Raw genomic sequence first — 25342 nt, forward strand, 5'->3', positions numbered from 1 at the left:
TTTTTAAATCACACTTATTTATTATGTGCGTGTGCGCTCATCACAGCGCATAAATGGAGTTTATTTATGTTCAGTGGACAATCTGCAGGAGTCACTCCCCTCCCCCCATGTGGGTCTTGGGGAGCCCCCTTTGGTGGATGCGCCTCTCCCATGGTGCCTTGAACCTCAGCACTGTGGCCAACCTGTCAGGACCCCGGCTTGCAGGGGCCCCAAACTCCAACAGAATGTTGCAGCTCCATGTGCCCTTTGCCCCAGAACTGCTGAGAAAAACTGTGGGCGGGAAAGGCACTGGAAGGGGTGGGCCACTAGGTCATCACGGCTGCCCGTGGGGACACAGGCTCCAAGGGCTGCTTCTGCCCTCCCCCACCAATGACCTGCTGAACACACTTGTGCTCTGGGTAGCATGGGTGGGACAGAGTGCAGGGCACAGAGTTCCCATGTTCTCGAGTCAGAGCTCGCCGAGACAGGGTCACGGTGCCAGGTCACCCCTCTTTCCCGTCCACAGTTCCCGAAGTTCCACTCGGCAGCCCAGGTCCCGCAGTGCAGCCTTGGCCACATCCTCACAGTCCGGGTGGGCAGCCCGGGCTCTCAGAATGAGCTCCTCCGCCCCCAGGTCCAAGATGGGCTTCGCGAAGGCCTGGCTGCGGGCCACCAGGTTTCGGATCAGCATGCAAGCCTGTTTCTGGAGAGAGACGGGCCATGAACGGGGGGGGGCGGGGGGACGGGCGTGAATGGGGGGACGGGCCTTGGCTGGGGTCCACTCTGACCTTAGTGTACTCCTCAGAACATGAGACATTCGGCAGACAGCTGCGCTGGGCCAGGCTAGCCCCATGTTCTCACATGACCTTCTCAGCCCCATCTCCCACATCTCCTAGGTGAGCACTCAAGACAGTATCTGGGGCGGAGACTATGATTTTGGGGCAGACAGCTACCCATAATCCCGAGGCAGGCCCTGGAGATGCTACAGTGAGGCCATGGGTAAAGGGGTGCCAAAGTTCATTTCTCAGTGAGTCACCCATCTGGGTCGGTTTCAGGAACCTTTGTGGATCTTAAAATCCCTGATGCACAGGCACCACATGCCACAGCCGGGTCTGCGGAGAAGCAGTTGCTCCCACAGACTGTCCTTACGGCTGGGTGGCTCAGAACACCCGACATGATCGGGACGCCGTGAGCACGGTCACAGTATTCAGGAGTGACAGTCAGACATGACAGCCAGATGGACGGTCCTGCCACGCTAGGCCTCTGGCCTGGTTCAAAGGAAAAGCAGCTGGGATCAGTCGGTAGAGTGCTTGCCTAGCATGTAATAAATAGGCCCTGGGGGTCTGTTCTCAAAATGAGTGTTGGGGCACAGTCCCGTCACTACAGCATTTAGCAGGGGGAGGCAGGAAGATCAGGCGTTGAAAGTCGTTTTTGTAGTCAATAAAGTTGGAGGCCAGTCTGGGTTATTAGATCCTGTCTCAAGAAAACAAACAAAAACAAAAACCAGACGAAAAGGAGGTAAACACAGACATGGGACAGCCCAGGCGGAGCTGTGTGTGCACATGTGTACTAAAGGGCCAGGCTGTCTTGAAACTCACTGTAAGGCAGGCAGGTCTTGAATTTGTGGGAATCCTCCTGCTTCTTGGGGACTGGGATCCTAGCTACCACACCTGGCTCACCGCTCAGACAACGAGAAGGAGAGGGAGGGAGCCTGAGGTCCCAGGCCCTGGGGAGCACAGCGACACTCACCTGGACGCCGGCCTCCTGCGGGTGCGCCTTCATGGCCTGCAGGGCCGCCAGCGCTCCACCGCCCTCCACAATGACCCGGCTGTTCTCGGGCTTTCGCAGGGCCAGAACGCAGAGTGCCGCGCAGCTCTGCTCACAGACCTGTGAGTGGGGAACCGGCAGCTGAGCCCGAAGAACAGACAGGTTTCCACCTCCCTGGTTAGCAGGGCTGGCCAACCACCCTGATGCCCCGCAACTCCCCTCAGTGGGCCTCCTCTGGCTTGTGTCATAGCAGCGGCGGGCTGGGTGCCCAGGGGTGGTGAGGGCACTGACCCCAAGAGAACCTGATGGGGTGCAGCCCTTCACCTAGTCTTGCTGACAGTGAGGTGGCAATCCTGTGATCCTGCCCATGTGTGTCTGAGGTGGGTACCTGGGGGCTGGCCAGGTGCCGGGTCATGGCAGCCACAATGGACTCTGTGCCTCCTGCACGGACAATGGCGTCCTTCACGTCGTCATTGCCTGCGATAGCTCTCAGGGCGCTGAGTACTTGTTTCACGAGGTCCTGTGTGGACAGCAAGGCGAGGTCACCCCGGCATGTGTGCCAGCTGCAAAAGGAGGCTTGCTGGATGCTGGGAGGGGGTGCGGGAAAAACTTCTACGGCTGTTTCTGTTTGAATACATGTGGCCATCCTACGGTCACAGGCCAGCCTGTGACAACAGGATCATGACCCACCATACGGAGAAAGGGCAGTCTGGGTGATCGGCCTAATCCAACTCACATGGTAGGGCATGAGATGTGACCCAGGGAGAGCACCGAACAGCCGGAACTGAGGACGGTATTCCCATTTCCTCACTCCTGCTCACTGCAGAGAATGTGCAAGTGGGACCTGGGCAGTGTGGCTCAGCTGGTAGTGTATTTGCCCCCCATGCACAAGGCCCTGAGTTCTAGCACCCATCCCAACCACAATGAGCCTGGGCAAGGTAGCATACATGGATCAAATTCAAGGTCAGCTCGGACTACATGGGACCTTGTGACCCTGCCTCACCCTATCTCTCTCTCACACATACACACATGCGTGCATGCATGCACACACACAGTCTGTCACCCCAGTACTTGGAAGGCTGAAGCAGAAGAATTGCAATATCAAGACCAGTTTCGAAATAGAGTAAAAAGGGTGAAAAGGGCTGTGGTATGACTTGGTGGCAGAGGGCTGGCATGCAGGAGGCTCAAAGCCTCACCAGTATAGCAAACAAGAAAAAAGGGGAAGAGCGGGACCAGAACCCTGGGAGTGTGACGGGCCTTCTGCACCTGAACTTTCACCCCTGCCCTCTCCTCAGTGGGGTCAGTCTGGCCAGCTGCGGCCTCAGGGGCAGGAGCCCCGGGGAAGGAGGAAAACTTTGGGCTCCACCTGGTGGTCACTGCAGTCAGCCAGCAGGGTCACAAGGATGCCAAGGCCTCCGAGGTCGATGACCTCCTGACAGAACTCATTCCGCACAGCCAGGCGGGACAGGGTGCTGCAGAGCTCGCTCAGGACTCCCGGGTTGTCAGGGAACGCTGTGCAGAGGCAGGAAGTGAGAGTTGGAGTTGGGAGGGACCAGGGACAAACGAAGGTGCAGAAAGGAGCTCGTTAGTCTTGGGAGAACCCCCACTTCACAGGCTGGCTGGGGCCATCCAACATCCCAGGGGAGAACTGGCCCTGGCTAGGCCTGCCCTGCCCCCTGCTGGCAGCTATTGAAACTGCTCCATCACAGTGAGGCAAATAACTGCCAGACCTGCTCCCGGCATCCTCCAAGGAAAGAAGCCCAGGGCCGCGCATGGCACACACCTTAACCCCGCACTTGAGGCAGGGGCAGAGGGATCTCTATGAGTTCCAGGATAGCCTGGTCAACATAATTAGTACCAGGGCTTCATAGCAAAACAGGAAGGAAGAAAGAAAGGGAGGGAGGGAAGGAGGGATGCCAGTCAAACTATTAATGTGACCTTGAGGTCCCTAGCTGGGAATGACTTTTCTTTTCTTTTTCCCTCAAGACAGGGTTTCTCTGTGTAGCCCTGGCTGGCCTGGATCTCACTCTGTAGCCCAGGCTGGCCTCGAACTCACAGAGATCCACCTGCCTCGGCCTCCTGAGTGCTGGGATTAAAAGTGTGCACCACCAAACCTGCCATCCTATTGCTTTAAGTAAAGGAAGGAGTGTGGTGCAGTGGGTGGGGCTTATCCAATCAGGTACAGGTTTTGGTGAGTGGGAACCGGAGGCTTCTCAGTGGACAAAGACTCTGCCTGGGGCTGCTGGGAGCATCTGGTTTTCCCTGGGGCCTTCACACTACCAGAATGTGAGCTGTCCTCTCTACCTGGGGGCTGGGGTGCAGCTTAGAGGTGGGGCCTGGGCTTGGCAGAGTGGTTTGTGCTGAACTAATGTTAGCAAGGCCCTGGGCTCCACCACAGCCCTGCGGAGCAAGTGACAAGGCTGACAGGCCCCGCGTCCGTCTGTCTTCCTGGACTGTCTCTAACCTAATTCAGGCTGCTACACACAAGCACAGAAGATGCAAACAATTCTTCAAGAAGCTGACGACTGCAGATGGTCAAGCTCCATTTCTCAGCCTCTCTGGAGGTGTGAACAGGGACTGCCACAGCCCTTCCTTCCTGTCCCTCAGAGTGAGAACACCACGCACAGGGCTAGCCGTGGAGCTACAGTCACGGGACAGGCAGGTTTTGTTGTTTTGAGACGATGTAGCTTTGGCTGGCCTAGAACTTGCTATGTAGACTGGGATGGACTCAAATTCACCTGTCTCTGTCTCTCAAGTGCTGAGATTAAAGGTATGTGTCACCATGGTGCACTACAGCCAGCTCTTTCAGACATTTCAAATGGATGAAAGGGACAGGCTGGAAGATAGCAGTAGATTTAAGGTATGAAGATCAACAGCGTGACTGCCCACAGCTGACTCAGCAGCCCCCTGGAGCTGGACACGTGTATGTGCCAAGTACTTATACAAGAGGATAGATAAAAGTGTAGGACTGCTTTGTTAATTTTACAGCGCTGAGGATGAACCCAGGACATCCTGTACCCAGGTAGGTTTCTGAGCCGGGCCCCCAGCCCCACACTGGGGATTCTAGGCAGGGGCTCCACCCTGACCACGCCCCCAGCCCCTCACTGGGGAGTCTAGGCAGGGGCTCCACCCTGACCACGCCCCCAGCCCCTCACTGGGGATTCTAGGCAGGGGCTCCACCCTGACCACGCCCCCAGCCCCTCCTGGCAGATTCTAGGCAGGGCTCCACCCCTGACCACGCCCCCAGCCCCTCACTGGGGAGTCTAGGCGGGGCTCCACCATGACCACGCCCCCAGCCCCTCCTGGGGGATTCTAGGCAGGGCTCTATAATTGGGCCACCCTCTCAGCACACCCACCCCACTCTTACCAATGCTGCTCTTACCTCTGGCAGCCTCAATGAGCACCTTCAGGCCTCTGTTCTCCTGAACAATCATCTTGGCATGCTCATGGGCATGGCCAAAGGGCACTCGGATATCGTCATCGAAGGTCATGACCCGCAAGGCCCAGCAGGCCTCCCTGACCACATCGGCATGCTGGCCATGCCGTGTGATAGCAGCAGTCAGCAGGGGCAGCACTCCAGCTTTCACCAGACCCTGCCGATTCTGTTCATGTTTCAGGCAGGCATGGCGCACGCAGCGGAGCCCACAGCAGGTGAGCTCGGTGTTGGCAGCATTCTGTGCCAGCGTGGCCACGAGCAGCTGCAGGCCCTGGGCATCTAGGAGATCAGGCTGGCCATCAGTCAGCACAGCCAGAGCATTGAGAGCCTGGAGCAGAAGGCCTTGGTCGCTCGTGGCAGCGAGCTGCCAGGCGGCCAGCAGGACTGGGTAGGCCCCCTTCTGGGCGGCCAGGTAGCGGCTGGCCTTCTGCTGCCTGCACTGGTCGCAGAAGCGGGCAAGGTGGGCTGACACCTCCTGGGGCCGAGACCCAGTCAGGGACTCCTGCAGATCACTGAGAGCCTGCAGAGAATGTCACAGGGTTAGCTGCTACCACTAGGCTCTGAACCAGTGAACCTCACCCCCAGAATCTGGGCCCAGGATGGCTAGATCCATCTGGAAATTTCTATACCTACACTGCTGTTTTAAGACAGGATCTTGTGTGTGTGTGTGTGTGTGTGTGTGTGTGTGTGTGTGTGTGTGTGAAAATACTCTCAGAAGCCAGAACAGGAAATAGGATCCCTCGGAGCTGGAGTTACAGGCTGTTGTGAGCCGCACAATGTGGGTGCTGGGAACTGAACCCGGGTCCTCTGTAAGAGCAGTAAGCACTCTTAACTGCTGAGCCATCTCTTGTTCTATGCGTCTATGTCTTGATACATAGCCCAGGCTGGCCTTGAAATTATGTTGTTTAACCTTGCCTTGAACTTACAGAAACCTCCTGCAACAACTTCCAGAATGCTGGGATCCCAGATAGGAGCCACCATATTAAAATGAAAAAACCAAAACCTTTGACTGTTATTTTATGCCCTATGGGTGTTTTGCCTGCACTTCTGTCTGTCTACCACTTATGTGCCTGATGCTCGAGGATGGCGGAAAAGGATGTCACATCCCCGGAAATGGAATTACAGATGCTGTGAGCTGCCATGTGGGGGCTGGGAGCTGAACCTGGGTCCTCTGGACCAGCGGTTTAACTGCAGAGCCGGCTCTCCAGTCCTCCTGATCCTGCTTTTTTAAGAACTGGGGATTGAGCGGAAGGCTTCATGTAGCGGCACGTGCTCTACCACTGAGTTACAGACATCTCCAGCCCTCAATTTTTATTTTTAATTTTTTGTTAAAGAAACTTTACTTATATGTCAAACACAGCCACATACCCCACAGCAGCATGCAGACAGCAGAGAACAACTCATGGGAATCAGGGCCCTCCTCCATCAGGTCAGTTCCAGGGATCGAACTCAGGCCATCAGACACGGTGGCCAATACCGTTTCCCACTGAGCCCTCTTGACTCTTTTCCAATAGAGCGGGGCTAGAACCCAGGGCCTGCATGCTAGACATGTGCTTTATCACTGTGCCACACTGCAGTTTTAGAAGCCCTGTGTACCACGGGTCGCACACCACATAGAAGTGCCGCCACCTCAGTGCCCTAAGCAGCTATGCACGTGAGCAGTCACACTGGAGTTAACCGTGATGCCACCAAGAAGTCCCAGTCAGAGCAGCAGGTGGGAAGCCATTAGAGACCCTGCAAGGGCCGCTGCAGAGGGTAACTGACCAGGGTGCTTGGGGAAGGAGAACCTGCCCATCTGGACAGCTCCCTCTCATCCACTCCCAGTGAAGCCACATCACATCACACACACATTTCTCAGATGCAGTTCTACACCATCTGGGGAATTATGAGAAAAACACAGAGCTAGCCGGTCTGAGCGGCAACTGGCATGGCCTCAGGATGCACCATAATATGGGCCAAGGCTAAGTCAACGTGCCCAGTGATCCTGAGGCTGCTGGCAACATGCCCATGAAGGGGAGGCTCAGCCGAAACCAGCCCAGGGGATTTGGTTTGAATTCAGCTACCACGACAAGCGGAGACAGCTGTCGGCAGTCCTGCCCAAGCTGGCCTTAGGAACCTTGGCAGAGCACATTACATGGAACAGAAGACTGAAACAGCCAAGGAGCCAGTGAGGTGGCTCAGTCTCAGTGAGTAAAGGTGCTTCCTCTGCAAGCCTAATCCTGGGTCCACAGAGCAGAAGGAGACAACCAACTGCTGAAAGTTGTTCTCTGACCCCCAGACGTGCATCTCAGCAGGTGTGCTCCCCCCAAAAGAGTCCTCTGTAAATCAAGTGGAGGCCCACGCCTTTAAGCCAGCACTCGGGAGGCAGAGGCAGGGGGATCTCTACAAGTTTGAGGCCAGCCTGGTCTACAGAGTGAGTTCCAGGACAACAGAGAAACTCTGTCATGAAAAACCAAAGAATTTTGCTGCTGTTGTGGAACAGGATTGTATTATGTGGCCCTGAGTTTTTTTTGTTTTTGTTTTTGTTTTTAATAAAACTCAAAGGACTGGGAGATGGCTGGGGGTGGGGGGCACTTGCTGTGCAAGAACAAGGATCTGAGTTCAGATCCCCAGAACCCACACGAAGCTGGCCCTTGGACAGTGAGATCACACGTGCACTGTGTGTCTCCAACATGTCCTCAAAGTAGCTCAGCTGTCCCCAGAGGCTGGGCAGCCCTTACATGGACGTGGGACACATGACTGTAGACTCTATGGTCACAAGATGAACCAGCAGACACAGACCACTAACATCAGACCCTGATTTCTGGCATACGGACATGGGGAAGAGACCCTCCAGACCACCCCAGCGATGAGGGAGGCAGAGACCCTCCAGACCATCCCAGCGATGAGGGAGGCAGAGACCCTCCAGACCATCCCAGCGATGAGGGAGGCAGAGACCCTCCAGACCATCCCAGCGATGAGGGAGGCAGAGACCCTCCAGACCATCCCAGCGATGAGGGAGGCAGAGACCCTCCAGACCACCCCAGCGATGAGGGAGGCAGCTGCTCCTACCTGCAGGACATCGTGGGTGGGCTCCTGGAGGCTGTCCAAGGACGCCTTCGGGGCGGCCTTCACGATGTTGCTCAGATCAACCCCTGCAGAGAGGAAGATGGGGCTTCTGGAGACGGGCGACACCTACCCTCAAGTCCCGCAGGTTAGGAGGGCCCTGCTGAACGCTTGCTTCCAGGGTTCTTCCCAACAGCCCCTCTGCTGCACAGGCCAGCCAGACTGCAGAGCACGTGTGTGACACTGCTAAGCAAGGCCACGCCACACGTGCTGCGTCTGCGTAGTAAGGTGGGAGATTCTGCCTGGCAGACGATGGGGAGGGGACCCCACAGAGCTTCTCCCTTTGAACTCGAACCCCTACCGGTCCCATCGGTACCTCTGCCTCCTGAGGCCCCAAAGGCGTCCCTTCTGTGGTAGGTACTTCTTGCTTGCATGTGTGTGTGTGTGTGTGTGTGTGTGTGTGTGTGTGTGTGTGTGTGTGTGTGTAGTTTAGGAGGTTTGTTTGTTTGTTTTTGAGATAGAGTCTTACTATGTAGACTAGGCTAGCCTCAAACTCAGAGGTCTACATTCTTCTGTCTCCCAAATGCTGGGATCAAGAGATTGTGTCACCACATCAGCCAGAGGGTAAGTGTTTTGAGCTCCCCAGCACTGAAGTGAGCTGGCAGTAGTGGTTCACACTTGTTATCTCTACACTGGAAAATGGAGGCAGGAGGATCAGTGTTTAAGCTAGCCTTACCTACATAATGAGTAAGAGGCTAGCCTAGGCTACATGAATCAGTCTTAAAAAAAAAACAACAAAAAAACTAAACAATAATAAAGATAAGGAAGAGCTGGGATCACAGACATGTACCACCATGCTGTGTTTTGTTGAAAACTGTATGGGTGTTTCTGTGTATGCAGGTGTTCATGTGTGTGGATGGTCATGGGGGGGTGTTCATGTGTGTGAATGGTCATGTAGGGGTGTGTGTATGTGTGTAGATGGTCATGGGGGTGTGTGTATGTGTGTAGATGGTCATGTGGGGGTGTTCATGTGTGTAGATGGTCATGGGGGTGTGTGTATGTGTGTAGATGGTCATGTGGGGTGTGTGTATGTGTGTAGATGGTCATGCGGGGGGTGGGTGTATGGTCATATAGGGGGGTGTTCCTGTGCAAGGGTCATGGAGGCCCAAGGTCCAACTCAGGCATCATTCCTTAGGAGCTGTAATCCTTCTTTTAGAGACAGGGTCTCATTGGAACCTGGAGCTCACCAATTAGGCTAAACTGGCCGGCCAGCAAGCCCCAGAAATCCACCTGTCTCCACCTCTCAGTGTTAGGATTACAAACATACCCCATTGTGGGGCTGGGGAGGTGGGTGTGGTCTGGTGTGCATGGCTTTAATCCCAGCACTCAGGAGGCAGATGCAAGTGGACCTCTGTGAGTGTCAGGCAGCCTGGTCTACTGAGTGAGTTCCAGAACAGCTAGGGATATAGAGAGAAAAATCCTGTCTCAAAAACCAAACCAAACCAAACCAAAAACCAAATAAACAAAAAAACCTAGGCGCCTCCCCCCGAAAAGAAACAAAAACAAACACACTCTGTCATTTTTTTTGACGTGGGTTCTGGGGACAAACTCAGGGCAGACTCAGCAAGTCAGCGAGTGAGTAGCCTCTCCAGCCATGCCCCAGTGTCTACCCGACTGCCCACAGGGCACCCCATTTCTGTGCTCTGGAGCAGACATTCTATCTTAACTTCCGGCTGACCCCCCTGGTCCAGTGGAGAGCAAGACTGAGGCTGGAGATGAGAGGAAATGGGGTGTGCTCATGTCTAGCACCCAGCCTCCACCAGCGGCCCGGCACACACGTGGTCACACTCACCTTGAACCCCTGCTCCTTGCCATGTGGCTCAGTCTCCAAAGCCGACTAGCACCACCACGTCACCCTGTAGCCCTACCACGCTATCCCCTCCATGCGGTTCTACGGTGAAGCGGGGTACTGGTGATTCACGGACACAGGCAGGGATGGGGTCAGTAGCACCCCCGTTATGTCAGGCCGAGGGCTGTGGCCTCTGAGAGCCAGTACTGAGCTCACCACCTTACCTTGTGATTCAAACTGCTCCACGGCTTCTCGAACGGCCTCCTCCGCACCCATCTCAAACTCCTCAATGTTCTCCTGCACTGCGGCATCGAAGGTTTCCTGTGTGATGCGCTTGGAAGCCATCTCTGCATGCCGAGTGGAAAGGAACATCTGGTCAGGAGACAGCAGGCAACAGAGGGTTTGGCTACCCTAGTGGTGAAAATGCCACCTGGGCACGCCTGGACAGCGGCACTAGGGAGGCGGCGACAGAAGGGTCCTGGACGGCGGCACTAGAGAGGCGGAGACAGAAGGGTCCTGGACGGCGGGAGGCCAACCTGGGAGCTACATAGTGAGGCCCCCTCTCAAAAAGCCAAAAAGAAAAAGACAAGACCTGACGGTAGGATGGCTCAGCGGGTAAAGGACCTTGCTATGAAGCCTGAAGACCTGAGCTCAATCCTAAGAACCAACATGGTCGAGAGAATGGACTCCCAAAAGCTGTCCTCTGACTTTTTTTTCAGGCCATGGTATTTGCAGGCCCACACACACAAAATAAAATGAATAAAGCATAAAAGAAAAAAGAAGAAAAGGCCACTTGAGGCAGTCTGCCAGGCCACAATGACAACCATGAAAATGCTCTTCTCACCTACATCACCCTCACCTCTTCTCAGAGCTTATTTTCTAATTTTTTCAAGACAGGGTTTCTCTGTGTAGCCCTGGCTGTCCTGGAACTTACTCTATAGACCAGGCTGGCCTCAAACTCAGAGATCTGTCTGCCTCTGCCTCCTGAGTGCTGGGATTAAAGGCGTGGGCCACCGCCACCACCACCTGGCTCCTCAGAGCTTCTAAAAGTGCAGAACTCAGGCTGTCACCCTAGCACTTGGAAGCACAGGCAGGTGGGTCTCTGGGAGTTCCAGGACAGCCTTGTCCACATACAGAGGTCCAGGCCTGCTGGGGCTACACAGTGAGACCCTATCTCAAAACAAACGTGGCTTTCAGCTAAATTAAAAGAAAAAAGAAAAGGAAGAAAATGATCATGTCTGTTTCTTACAACATTATTTGTGTGGGGAGGGCAGATATAACCCTGGCACAGACGTGGGACTGGAGAGCAGCATTCAGCTGTCGATTCTTCCCCTCCACCATGTGGGCTCTGGGGATTGAACTCAGGTTGGCAGGCTGAGCAGCAAGCCCCTTCACCCGCTGTGCCGTCTCACTGGCCCCTGAATCTCACCCTACCTCACAGTTAAGTACAAGTTTCTATGTAACTGGGCACAAAGACAGCCTTACACAGTAGCTTACACTGAGGAGGCCTCACAGGAAATGCTGAGGGAGGAGGACCTGGAGTTTAAGACCAGCCTGGGCTACACAGTGAGTTCCAGGCTAACCTAGGCTACATGAAACCTGACCTCAATAAACAATCCACCAAAGATGGGGGAAAAGGCATTCACTTATATATCAAGGTGTAAACAAAATACAACAGATGACAATGTTATGTGGCAGTGCTGGGGACAGTGGCCAGGGTCTCATGCATGCTAACATGTTCCGCCACCAAGCCCGACTGCTCTCTAATACTAGTTAATTTAAAATTTTAAAAACTGCATTTTATCCATGTGTAAGTGCTGGCTTGCATTTGCTGTGTGCACATGCAGAGGCCAGAGAACAACTTGTGACTGTTGGTTCTCTCCCACACGGGGTCCTGAGGGCTGAACTCAGGTCACCAGGTTTGGGGGTCAGCACTCTAACCTGACGGCCACCTCCCTGGCCCGAACGCTGTTTTCTAACACACAGTCCATCATCAATGTTATCAAGCTTTCCTGACAGTGCTCTCTGTAACAACTGACATCTGCCTCTTCCTCTAGAATCATCAATTGGTCAGTGTGGTGGTACACCTGTCGTCTCAGCGCTGACTCTGTGGGGTCAGAGTTCAAGCTCAGCCTGGGCTACAGGAGGCTGTCTCAGAAAAACAAAAGCCCACCCCTGCAACCTACACAGTGAAAGGAGAGAACTGACCCCCCAAGTCCTCTCATCTCTACATGTGGGTCTCAGTGTATATGACACACACACAGAGTAAATGAATGTATGAAAATAAACTTTAAAATTCACACATGCACTGTGGTATGTGTGGCTAGCCGAGCCTCATGGTACACGCCTGTGATCCAGCACAGAGGAGGCCGAGGCAGGAGGACTGCAAGCTCCAGCCTGGGCTACAGAGGGAGACGCTGTCTGGAAGAAAGAGTGGCGGCTGAGGTGCTGGAGAGAAGGCTCAAGATTAAGAGGGCATGTTGCTCTATCACGAAGACTAGAGCTCCGTTTCCAGCACACACATCTGGCAGTTCAGACACCTGTAACTCCAGCACAGGAGATCCGATACCCTCTTCTGGCTTTCCTGGGTGCTTGAGCACACACACACACACACACACACACACACACACACACACACACACACACACAAATAATAACATAAACACAAATGATAATATTAAAAACAACTTTAAATATTATTATTATTATTATTATTATTATTATTATTATTAAAGCACAAGTAAACCAGAGGCAGGCTAATCTGAGTTCAAGGCCAGCCTGGTCTACAGAGCAAGTTCCAGGGCAGCCAGGGCTACAGAGAAACCACGTCTTGAAAAATAACAACAAACAAACAAACAAGCCAACCTAATTCCAGCACGCTGGAGACAGAAGTGGTGGACCTCTGTGAATTCCAGACCAGCCTGATCTACACAGTAAGACACTGTCTCAAAAAACAAAAACAAACAAACAAAAACAACTAAAAAAATTAAAAACACACTGGTTCAAGCAGCCCCACTCTCCCATTCAATACTTCCTCCGTTTTGTTTTCTATAAGACAGGGCCTTATGTAGAGCTGACTGTCTTCTAACTTGCTTTGTAGCTAAAGCTATATTTGAACTCCGGATCCTCCAGACTCTTCCGACAAACCCCTGGTTTATCTGCTGTTTTTGAGGCAGGGTCTGGCTACACAGCCCAAACTGGTATGGAACTCGCAGGAGTCTTCCTGCCTCCGCGTCTCGAGCTCACCACGACGCCTGTTCTTGCTGTTTCGTTTGGTCGTTTTTATTCTAAAAGTCGGTCTGGCTGCGTAGCCGAGGCCGGTCTCGAACTCATAGCGGTACTTCTGCCTCTGCCTCCCTCGAGCAGGAATGACAGCGGCACCAACCACGCCTGCTCCATCACCATTATATCCACAGCAGGACCTTGGTCCCCCGAGCCCAGAGCCACACTGACAGTCTTGCACGCCCTGTCCTCCTCGCTCTCCTGCCTAGCATGCAACGGGACACGCAGCAGGTACTCAGCCCGCAGCTGCAGCACCTATGCACAGTATCAAAGAAAGGAGCGTGCACCCCGGAGAGGCGAGGCATTTGGTCCCCAAGAATCTTCAGTCCGATCCTCTCCTTCCACCAAACCAAGTCCCCGAGGGTCGCGCAGACACCACCAGCCCGACCCCGCGCCGCCCACTCCCCTCCGCTCCCACCGCAGGACCAGGCGGCCGGCGTTCCTCACCGGGTCTACACGGCCACGTGGGGGGGGGAGGGGGGGGCTCGCGGTTGCCGCCCGAGGCTCCGCCTTTGGCGCCTTCCGGCCACCGTATGCGCGCAAGCGCAGAGGCGCCGCCTCGCCTCGGCGTCCCTCCGCCGAGAGGCTCCCTCCCGGGGCAACAAGGGCGACCACGGCCGCAGGTAAAGCGAAGGGAGCCACAGAGTACACGTGGGCCTGGAGCCCTCACCGCTCTCCCGCGCTGCTTCTGCCTATCGCTGCCCTCAAAAGGGACACAGTCCCCACCTCGGCAGCCTCCGCCCTAAGGAGCGAGCAGCGCGCCTGCGCGAGAGCCTCGAGGGCTGCCGTCGACGCCTGCGCGTGAGGGCCTAGGCGGTGGCAGCCCGCGCTTGCGCACCGCGGCGAGGCGGCGGCTTGCGCCTGCGCAGCTCGGCGCTGCGGAAACCGTTGGCTGATTTGCATCTCCCCGCCTCTCGAGGCGGCGGGTACGGAGCCTGAGGCTGCGGCGGGGGCGGCACCGCTCGGGGTGAGGCCTGGGCCCTGGCGACCGGGGAGGGCGGGCCCCGGGGCAGGGCGGCCCCCGGGTGGCCCCGGGGCGAGCGCGTTCCGCGGCCGGGCTCGCGTCCATTCATTCTGCTGCAGCTCGCAGCCGGCCGGGCGGGCCGGGGGCGAACGGGGTCGGCGCCGGGCCTCCAGCTGCTGGCAGCCGCTGCAGCCTCCGTGGCTGCCCATCCCATAGATGGGAAAAGTGAGGTGCAGACAGACTGGGGCCTTGGTTAGATCTCAGGACCGCCCGACCCCGAGGCCCTGCTCCTCACCCAGCGACAGCAAGGGCCGCCCTGTGGTTTTTCGGGGGCGTGGGGAAACTGGATGATCGTTACAGAGACGACCAGAAGGCAGGCTTGTCTCTTGAATTTGGAAGTGTCGTGACGCAGGCTGTCACTGATACAAATGCTGCCTATTATTTCCTACTTATAGAGTGTGTCCTCATTCCCAGTGAGTGCCCTGTTGGTTCAGAACAAGGTACCTGACCTTGGTTGCTTCGCTTCTTGAAGTTCGCTTCTTGAAGTCTGCTTTTCTCCTGACGTCTTTTTCTTTCTTCCCTTTTTTTTTTTTTTTTTAAAGACAGGGTCTCAAGCTGAGTGTGACGGCTCACACCTGTAATCCCAGTGCTCAGGAGGCAGAGACAGGAGGAACACTCACTTTGGATGCCAGCCTAGTTTACATGTTAAGTTTGAGGCCATTCAGAGAACAATATGTGGGTAGATCATATCTGGATCCCCTCTACTCTACCCTCACACACACACACACACACACACACACACACACACACACACACACACGTAAAAAATAAAATAAAAAGACAGGGTCTCCACGGCAATGCACACCGGTAATCCTAGTACTTGGCAGAAGCAGGAGGATCAGAGTTCAGTGCCAGTGCCAGCATGGACTACTCTCGTGTAGTAGCAAAAAAAGAAAACCGTGCACACACAAAACTGGGTTTTGCTGTGTAGAATGTGCTGGCCTGGAACAGGTAGCCCACACAGGCTTTAAACTTGCAACCCTGTTGCTCAGCCTTCCAAATATTGGGGGTTACACATGCATACCACTAGGTCTTTTCTTGGGGGGGGGGAGGGCAGAAGTTGACGTCCGCATATGGATTGGCTAGTCTGACTGGCCACCAAGCTCCAGGGATCCTCCTTACTCCTCTAACTCAGCACTGAGATTACAGGTACATGTGTCCTTGTGCCCCACTTTTTTCTCCTAATTTTGTGTATTTCTGGGTACCTGTTTGCCAGACATGGGTAGAAATCGGAAGACAACTCGTCAGGTGACAGGTTGCACTCAGGCCGTCAGGCTTGGCCCCTTACTGAACCATCTCAGTTCCACCCCTCCCCCCTTTTTAAAAAGATTTTATTTATCGTGCTGGGTAGAGGCAGGTGGGTAGGTGGAAGCCAAACGAGGTTGTCAGATCCCCTAGAACTGGAGTTGTATGTAATTGTTGGGTGCCCAACGTGGGCAGACACTCTTAACCACTGAGCTGCCTCTCCAGTCCCTCAGCCCTTTTTGCGGGTTCTCACTGTGTAGTCTTGGCTGGCCTGGATCTGGACATCCCATTGCCTCAGCCTCGTAAGTGCTGGCATCAGTGGCCTGCAGGACCACACCCAGCTCCTTCTGTCCTGAAAGACTCGGAGCTCTTGTACTAAGACTAGCTCAGAGTGCAAAGTTGTAGCGCATCGTCCCCTTGTGAAAATGTCATTCACTCATCCAGAGGGTTCTCAGGGTGAAGTGAGCTCTGGGAAGCCCTTTTCCAAACGGAAGTCTGGGTGGTCACACTTTTCCCAAATACCTTTTTTCCAGGCCATTCTTCCAGTTCTGTTACCCTTTTTTGGTAGTGGTTTTTGCCCTGGGGCAAGCTGTCTTGATTAGTGTGGCTTCTCTCACTGTAGGAGAGAGAAACATGGCGGCAAGGCGGATGGCACAGGAATCTTTGGACACCGTATTACAGGAGAAATCTAAACGGTATGGGGATTCTGAAGCTGTTGGCGAAGCTCTCCAGCTTAAAGCTCAAGGTAAGTTAAGATGCTTAGGAGGGCCACATTGGATTATAATGCTCTGGGTGCAAGCCAAGCTACTCTGATCTTTGCTGGATTTGTCGGGAGGAGATTACTTTCTTGTGGCCCACCTGCCAGTTAAATCAGTGTGCAGGAGGTGCTATTTCTGGTACATAGAGCACGTCAGCCAGATGCCCTGCCACGGAAGACTTTGAGAGTGTTGGTGTTGGGGATAATCCAAGCCTTACTCATGCTAACATACGTACTCTGCCACTAGCCTCTACAGAAGGGTTCCTGCGTGTGTGTGTGTGTGTGTGTGTGTGCGCGTGTGTACACATGCATTTGCATGCAGAGGTCAGAGGACAGCTTACAAAAGTTGACTGGGTTCCAGGGTCAAACTCAGTTGTCCTTCAGGCTTGGGGCAAGTGCCTTGACTCCCTGAGCCATCTCAACAGCTGTCCCCCTTTAACACTCTGCCTCGTCTCCAGCAAATTGGCTGGGACTGGAATCTTAGTTCTTGCAGGCATATCTAAACCACAGCTTGTGGATCACTATAGATGTAGTCCAACACAAACTCATAAACTTACTGAAAACGTTAAGATTTGTCATTGTTACAAAAACAGAGGAGATTTTAGGTTGATTAGTTCTCTAGTGTAAGCTTTGTAGCTTTTAAGACTGTCCCCCTTTCAAGGCTCTGTCTCTCAGTGCTGGGGTTGCAGCTATGTACAGCCATGCCTGGCTTTTTATGGGTGGTAGGAACTTGAACTTGGGTCCTCTTGCTTGTACTGAACCATCTCCCCAGCCTCCACACATCACATCGTAATTTCCTCAAGAAGGCTGGTGAGGCATTGTGTTGTGGTACATACTGAGGAGCCTGAGGCAGGATTCCTGTGGGTTTGAGGCCAGTTTGGGCTATATAAGGAGACCCTGCCTCAAAAAGAAACAAAGGAAAATTGATTGGTGGAGAAACAGTAAACCTTACAGCATCTGGGTGGTTCTGGAACAAAGCTGTATGGCCTCTCAGCTGTCCTTAGGCTTCTGCTCTACACTGTACATGGCTCTTTTCTGTAAATCAGGGCATGGGACATGTACGATACAGCCATCGTTCCTGCCTCTTGGCTCTGCCGCCTTGACTGCACCAGGACCACAGTCAGGGCCAAGGATTCCAGTTTGTTTCTTGCTGGTGGAAATTCATGTCTGCCCCCCACCCACCCCACCCCTCCACCCTCCCCTTAGCAGCAGCCCTTGAGCACCAGGCGCTGCCACTTCACACGTGGTGAGAGTCTCTGAGGATGGCATCCCCCACTGTGCCTGTGTTTCCCCCAGTGCAGTGCCCCTCTCGGCACCCACCTTCCCCAGTGCGTCTGTGGGTGTGCATGGGTGGGGATGTGTGTGCTGTTTTCCTAACCCAGGGCCAGAAATGGGCGGAACGGGCTCTGCTACTGATCTATCTCCTTCCCTCGGTGATGACAGTGCCCAGTGTGTACAAAGTAGGTGCTCAGTAAGTCTTGACTGTAGAGGGGAACTTGTATTTGCCCACGAGTATGGATTTTTGTGTTTTCTTCCATTTTTCTGCTTCTTGGTACCTGTCCCTTTTCTTGCCTTTTTTTTTTTCCTGGGGTGGTGGTGTCGTATGCAGGTGTTCATATTTGTGTGTGTTTGTGTAGGAGTGCACAGGCATGTGTGGTAACCAAAGGTTGACATCTGGTGTCTTCCTTAATCACTTGCCACTTTGCTTTACTTTTTAAATATTTATTTTTAAATTACAGGTTTGTGGGTCTGTGTGTGAGCATGTGCACCTGAGGGACAAGAGAGTTACTCTGAGTGCCAGAAGAGGGCATCAGCTTTCTTGAGCTGGAGTTGCAGACAGTTGTGAGCTTTCTAATGTGGGTTCCAGGACCTGAACCCAGGTCCTCTGCAAAAGCAGCAAGTGCTCTTACCACTGAGCCATCTCCAGCCTCACCTTGCTTTGGAGACATTTGGAGCTTGCTGATGTGGTTAGATTAGCTGGCCGGCGGCCCCGAGACCTCCCTGCTGCCTCTACCTCCCCAGCCCTGGGGTTATGGTCTTGTGCTGAGGTGTTAAGTGGGTCCTGGGGTGTGACTCAGTCCTGCTTGTGCAGACAGGCCCTTCATTCTGTGACCCGGACCGGCCTCAGACTTGCTGTGTAGTCCAGGCTGGCCTTGACCTCCCAGTCCTCCTCCCTCATCTCCCGAATGCTGGACTTCTTGGTGTTTGTTACCAGACCTGAGTCTCTTTTTGTCTGATTCCCCCGCCCCCCTTTTTAGATTTTGTTTAAAAATCCAGCTGTGAGAAAGCTGCCCGAGGCCTGCTGCCGCCATGATGGCGTCTTGGGCAGCGTCTTGCAGCCTCTGTGCACAAAGGGCCTGCAGCACTCTCTGTGCAGCGTCCCGTCCCGATGACTCTCCACTCTGCCCTAGCCCCGCTTAGTGCAGCTGCTTCTACTCCCGCCTGCTCTGTCTGCTTCAGCCCTAGAGGCAGAGCCAGGGACCACGCGGGCCTTTCCACCACATTGGGGTCGGGTGCCAGGTTGTTGCCTGCTCAGCTGTGGTGGGTGTGGCGTGGGCCAAGGCTGCTGCCTCCCAGTCGCAGTGTGGGACGTGAAGTCCTCCAGGAGGCAGTGAGAGCGGCACAAGTGGACAGAAGTGGACACCCTGAAGTGGGCTGGGTGTGGCTGCATGGAAACTAAGTCCCTTCTCTAACGGGAGGGTGGAGTGATGGTGAGGGTAGTGTCTGGTGGTGAGTTGGGGGCCTGTGTCCGATGTTAGGGTGTGTCTGTTGGGTAACCCGCTACCCTGCCTTGGCAGATGGTCACAAGGGCAAGCACAAGCCTGGTAATTGTGATCACCTCTCAGAACCCGTAGGACGTGAGGCTCCCGCCCTATAGTGCAAGCTCGGAAGATACCCCCTCGTGTGACGGCATGGTGGCGTCTGCGCAGCATGGAGGTGTGCGCGTCTTCCATGCATTTCGAACCCCCCAAATGCAGCAAGCACTGAGTATTGTGGCAGCAGTCTCCATGCTGCTGTAGAAGGGAGAATGCTGGGGAGCTGCAGGGGAGCTGCAGGTGAGCGCAGGGGCAGGTTTTCCAGGGGCTGCGACTCTTGGTTGAGTGCCTGGCGGCAGTTCTCAGTGGGCCAGTGCAGACCGCCTGGTGGAGGGCTGGAGATAGCACCACACGCATTTCCTTGAGAGAGAGAGAGAGAGAGAGAGAGAGAGAGAGAGAGAGAGAGAGAGAGTGTGTGTGTGTGTGGTGCCTGAGTGCATCTGTGTTCCCTGTGTGCAGTGTGTGCAGGTGTCTTCCCCAGGCGCTCATTCTCCACTTTCTGGTCTCTTGCTGAACCTGGAGTCACCGATTTCAGCTCTAACTGGTTAGCTTGTCTTGGGGATCCCATGTCCCCACCTCCTCAACATGGGATTTCAGGCAACCACGCCTGCTTGGTTTTACTGTGGATTCTGGGGATCTGGTTTCCTGTCCTCACTCTTGCATGGCAAGCACTTTATTCACTAAGCCATCCTGCTGTCTCTTTACCTTTTTAAACAGTGTTAGCAGCAGCAGTCGTTTGTACCTCACACTTGGGAGTATAAAGCACTTGTGTTGGCTAGTGTGGGGGCCATTTCCTTGCAGCCCATGTTCTAAAGTGCCTTCTGTCTGTCTGTGGCCATCTATTTCAGATCTCTTAAGGACAGGCTCGAGAGCCAGAGCAGATGTCTTTGAGGACATTCACAGTGATAACAGGTACTCCACTAGTGGATCTGGAGTGTACTCACTAGACTTGGGAAGAGAGAGCCTGAGAGGTGACATGTTTGCGGGACCCACCTTCAGATCCAGCAATCAGTCCGTTGGTGAGGACAGCTATCTTCGAAAAGAATGTGGCCGGGATCTGGAAGTGGCCCACACTGACTCCCGGGACCAGAGTTTTGGCCACCGGAAACTGGGACATTTTCCTTCTCAGGACTGGAAGCTTGCACTCCGTGGCTCTTGGGAGCAAGACTTGGGCCACCCAGTTTCTCAAGAATCCTCCTGGTCACAGGAATATGGTTTTGGGTCTTCAGTGTTGGGGGACTTGGCCTCCTCCAGGCGGTTGGAGAAGGAGAGTCGGGATTATGACCTGGACCATCATGGCGAGGTAGACTCTGTGTCTAGAGGCAGTGGGCAAGTCCTGGCCAGAGGCCGGTCTCTTAACATGGCTGACCAGGAAGGCACTCTCCTAGGAAAGGGGGACACTCAGGGCCTGCTTGCAGCAAAGGGTGTCGGGAAGCTTATCACACTGAAAAGCATGACCACGAAGAAAATACCTGTTGTCAGTCGTATTACTTCCAAACCTCAGGGTACTAACCAAATCCAGAAAGCCACCCCAAGTCCTGATGTGACCCTAGGAACAAATCCAGGGCTGGATGAAATCCAGTTCGCTGCTCTAAAGATCCCCTTGGGCCTGGACCTGAGGACCCTCAGCTTCCCCAGAAGGAAGCTGGGCTTTGATGCCATGGACAAGGCAGATGTGTTCTCAAGGTTTGGCATAGAAATTATCAAGTGGGCGGGGTTCCACACCATTAAGGATGACCTCAAGTTCTCCCAGCTCTTCCAGACTCTCTTTGAACTGGAAACTGAGACCTGTGCCAAGATGCTGGCCTCCTTCAAATGCTCCTTGAAACCGGAGCACAGAGATTTCTGCTTTTTTACTATCAAGTTTTTAAAGCACTCTGCTCTGAAAACACCCCGAGTCGATAATGAGTTTTTAAACATGCTTTTAGACAAAGGTGCTGTGAAGACCAAAAACTGCTTCTTTGAGATCATCAAGCCCTTCGACAAGTACATCATGAGGCTCCAGGACAGGCTGCTGAAGGGCGTCACGCCCCTGCTCATGGCCTGTAATGCCTACGAGCTGAGTGTCAAGATGAAGACCCTCACTAGCCCGTTGGACCTGGCTGTGGCCCTGGAGACCACCAACTCTCTGTGTAGGAAGTCTCTGGCACTCTTAGGCCAGACCTTTTCCTTGGCCTCCTCCTTCAGGCAGGAGAAGATCCTAGAGGCTGTGGGCCTCCAAGACATTGCTCCATCTCCTGCTTCTTTCCCAAACTTTGAGGACTCCACTTTGTTTGGAAGGGAATACATAGACCACCTGAAGGCCTGGCTCATGGCCAGCGGCTATCCTCTCCAGGTCAAGAGGGCTGTGCCTGCAGAGCCCAGAGAACAGAAAACCACATCTCAGCCCTGGGCTGCAAGCACTCTGAGCCAAGGTAAGGTTTCTTTTTTTAAACAGTGTCATCATTACCATTGTTAAAGTATTTTTGTTCTGTGTGTGTGTGTGTGTGTGTGTGTGTGTGTGTGTGTGTGTGTGTTTGGGTGGATGGATACATGAGTGTCAGGGCACATGTTTAGAGGTCATCAGAGGACAGCTTGTGGGAATCAGTTCTTTCCTTCTACCACATGGATCCTAGGGATGGAACTTCAGTCATCAGGCCTGGCTTTAAGCACTTGGACCCACTGAACCATCTTGCTGTCCTGAGGTTTTTTTAAAAATGTGTGTGCATATATGTGTGTGTAGGTGCATGTATGTGTGTGTAAAGACTAGAAGACAGCCTCAGGTGTTCTTCAGGAAGACTGTCTACCACCTTTCAGACAGGGTCTCACTGAACCTGAAGTTTACTAATTAGGCTAGACAGGCTGGCCAGCAAGGCCCAGAAGACCTCTTTCCACCTTCCTTGCTTTGGCATATGCATGTATGACCACACACGGCATTTTATATCAGACCTGAGATCAAACACAGGTCCTCATTGTTGCAAGGGAACAGATGTTGTCCATCTAGAACCTCTCTTTGTGATTTAGTGTGTGTGTGTGCGCGCGCGCGTGCATGCTTGCTTCCCTGACTATGTACACTATATATGTGCAGGAACTGGTAGAGGTCAGAAGATGCTGGTGCTGCACAACATGGGTGCTGGGAACAGAACTTGGGTCCTTTGCAAGAGCAGCATGTGTTCTTAACTGCTAAGCCATCGCTCCAGCCCCTCTAGAGACTAGAACTCAAAGACCCAATTTTTACCCTTGATTTTGAGTCAGAGTCTCATGTAGCCCAGGCTGGCCTTGAACTTCTGATCTTTCTGCCTCCACTTTTGAGTGCCCAGATGACAAGTGTGTACTTACCTCCCCTGCTTCCTGAGGTCCTGGGGATGGAGCCCAGGGCTTTGTGCCTGCTAGGCAAGTACTGTACCCACTAAGCCCCAGTTCCCAGCCTTAGGATTCTTTGGGAATCAGATGGAGGGCTGGCTGGCCCTCACTAGGAACAATGAACGACCCCTTTCACCATAGGATCAAGATTAGGATGCCATGTTCTGAAGTACCTTGTCACTAGGTGTCACCAAAGGCAGAGAAAACGGGACACCAAGACCTAGTTGATCCTGTGCCCAGGGGTTGGGAAGGGTGGTCAGAGTGCTGATGGATGTCAGGGACCAGCTGAGTCATTCGGGTGGTGCTGGTGCCTTTCACCTGATTCACGGTCAGCAGCCGCTCTGGCGTTGTCCAGAAGTAGGGTGGGAAGCTGCTTGGTCTCCCTCTCCCGTGCTCCCAGCATGCGTGCTGTCTCTCACACCCAGCCTTCCCAGTACCCGAGGACATGGCACCCGTCTTTTCTCTCCCGTGACATTACCTCCAGTCCAGGGAGTGTCACTTTACCACTGCCTGCCCTCCCTTGATGGAGGCCTCATTGCACCAGGCTGGCAGCACACGTCCCAACCCAGATGACTGGCACAGCTACTTGTAAGAAGGGTTCTTCCAGAAGCAGGCTGAGTGCGTTTCCTCCCTGGTCCCTAGTGCCAGAGGGGATGGGGTAGCAAGGGCCGGGTGCTGTGGGTAGAGGAGGAAGGGTCCAAGGTCTTGAGCTCCCCCTCCAGCCGGGGACCCAGGCGCTGCCGCGGCAGACGCGCTGACCTGAGAGTGCAGCTACCTGCTCTGCTCTCTTTTTAGGTTGTTTTGTGTGTGTGTGTGTGTGTGTGTGTGTGTGTGTGTGTGCGCGCGCGCGCTTTTTCAAGACAGTGTTTCTCTGTGTAGCCTTGACTGTCCTAGAATTCTCTTTGTAGGCTGGCCTGGAACTCAGAGATCCACCTGCTTCTGCCTCCCCTCTGATTAAAGGTGTACAGCACCACTGCCTGCTTGATTTTTTTTCTTTTTTAAAGAGTCTTTTATGTGGCCCCAACTGACCTGGAACTCACTGTGTAACCAGGCTGGTCTCAAATTCAGAGAGATCCACCTGCCTCTGCCTCTGTGCTGGGTTCAAAGATGTGTGCAACCCTACCCAGAAAGATTTAATTTTTCATTGGTGTGTCCATATGTCTGACTATATGAGAACAGAAGCCGAAGTGGGTATCAGATCATTGAACTGAGGTTACAGGTGTGCGAGGAGACTGGCTTATTGCTTGGGTGCTGGAATCCAAGCTCTGGTCCTCGTGAGTACCAGCAAGCACCATTAACTTCTGTAGCCCCTCCTTTTTTATTTATTTATTTTTTTGTAAGATGGGGCCTTGATGTGTAACCTAGGCTAGCTGGCCTCAAGCTTCCAATTCCCTACCTCAGCTTCCCTGTATGCTGGGTAACTCAGGTAAGCTTGTGTGCGGTGGTGGTGGATCAACACTTAGCAGCTCCTTTCTGAGTCTATACCTAGTTCTCTGTGCAGCCAAGTGACTCTCACTGCTTACGGCTGAGGTGGGACATCTTCACAAGGACATTTTCTGTTTCAACCAGGTTTCCCTCTTTAACATCAGTGTCCCATGATTGTTCCAGTTGCTGATGGCTTGGGGTCTTATGCTGCCCTCCAGTTCACTGTCCTGGTCTCCAGGCCTTTGAGGTCCACTGATTTTCATAGTATCCATTCTGTGTATCGCAGCAGTCCCCCAGCGGGCGGATCACAGGGTGGTGGACACCATTGACCAGCTTGTCATGCGTGTCATCCAAGGCAGGCTGTCTCCTCGAGAGAGGACACTCCTCCTGCAGGACCCTGCTTACTGGTGAGCACGCTTGTTTTGTCTTTTTAGATGACATGTTCTTATTTAAAAAATGATTGTATTATGTGTTTTGCCTGCATGTATATCTGTATACCATGTTCATCCAATGTCTGAGGAGGCCAGAGAGAAGGTCAGATACCAAGGCACTGGAGTCAGAGACAGTTTTAAAGTGCCATTTTGAATTGTATGCTGGGAATTGAAGCTGGGTCCTCTAGAAGAACAGCAAGTACAGCTGAGCTAACTCTCCAGCCTTTGTTATATGTTTGGCAAGAGCTGTTGAGCACCACTCACCCTCCCTGCTGGATTGTCCTAGGGTGCAGAGAGACAGTGCCCCAGGGGAGTATGGTACCCCATCTTAAGGAGTACCACAGCCCTGGGAGGCAGGAAGATCAGAACTGGCAGCCAGCCTGGACTACAGAACTCTGTAAAAACAAAGCAAGAGGCTAAAGAGTAGTTTGCCTGCATGTGTGGCTGTGTACCACATGCCTGATGCCTGAAGAGGTCAGAAAGCAGCACTGGATCCCCGGGAATTGGAGTCATAGATGGTTGTGAGCCACTCTGTGGGTGCTGGGAGTCAAACCTGATCTACTGCAAGAACAGCAAGTGCTCTTAACCATCTCTCCACCCACCCCTCCCTGATTTTGTTTGTCATTTATTTTTTAATTATAAGAGATGGGGTCTTACATTTTGGCCTAAGCTCTGCCCAGATTCCTGGGCTGGAAGGATCCTCCTGCCTCAGTCTGGTAGCTGTCTGTATGCTCAGTGGGATTTTGAGCATACTGTTGACTCTACACTGGCTGCTGCCTGTGAGCTGGTCTGTGGCCATCCTTGCTTTACGTATAGAAGCATTGTGCTTGCGGGACGCACAGCTGAAATGAGCTGGAGCAGAAATGAAATACAGGGCCTCCAGCTTCAGCCAGTGCTAAGCAGGGCAGGGGGCCACACAACCTTAGACTGGTGAGGGAAGCAGA

At 53.7% G+C, this 25342-nt stretch overlaps 2 protein-coding genes across 20 annotated transcripts in view; one reads left to right on the forward strand and one right to left on the reverse strand.

Annotated features, from left to right (window-relative positions):
• Positions 1 to 14106, reverse strand: Armc6 (armadillo repeat containing 6). Of its 4 annotated transcripts, none has more exons than XM_076553070.1 (8): positions 14085 to 14106; positions 10301 to 10423; positions 8234 to 8316; positions 5129 to 5702; positions 3113 to 3258; positions 2135 to 2266; positions 1729 to 1866; positions 1 to 682 (listed from the first exon to the last, which is right to left on the reverse strand). In XM_076553070.1, exons 2-8 carry the CDS (start codon positions 10419 to 10421, stop codon positions 470 to 472), a joined length of 1407 nt encoding a protein of 468 aa, XP_076409185.1. In that variant the 5' UTR covers positions 10422 to 10423; positions 14085 to 14106; the 3' UTR covers positions 1 to 469. The 4 variants fall into 4 exon arrangements, with proteins under 4 accessions (XP_076409185.1, XP_006995523.3, XP_076409183.1 ...); XM_006995461.4 differs by lacking the exon at positions 14085 to 14106 and adding an exon at positions 13806 to 13941; XM_076553068.1 differs by lacking the exon at positions 14085 to 14106 and adding an exon at positions 13323 to 13812.
• The window catches only part of Sugp2 (SURP and G-patch domain containing 2), a 25078-nt gene continuing 13612 nt past the window's right edge, over positions 13877 to 25342 (forward strand). For 4 of the 16 annotated variants that reach the window (XM_076553053.1, XM_015988919.3, XM_076553061.1 and 1 more), the window contains exons 1-4: positions 14151 to 14325; positions 16250 to 16372; positions 20049 to 21614; positions 24254 to 24374. In XM_076553053.1, coding sequence (XP_076409168.1) covers positions 16261 to 16372; positions 20049 to 21614; positions 24254 to 24374 — 1799 coding nt within the window. In that variant the 5' untranslated portion in view covers positions 14151 to 14325; positions 16250 to 16260. The other 12 variants (XM_076553055.1, XM_076553062.1, XM_076553066.1 and 9 more) reach the window with 8 other exon arrangements.

The sequence above is a fragment of the Peromyscus maniculatus genome, chromosome 17, assembly GCF_049852395.1.
Source record: "Peromyscus maniculatus bairdii isolate BWxNUB_F1_BW_parent chromosome 17, HU_Pman_BW_mat_3.1, whole genome shotgun sequence".
NCBI classification, from domain to species: Eukaryota; Metazoa; Chordata; class Mammalia; order Rodentia; family Cricetidae; genus Peromyscus; species Peromyscus maniculatus.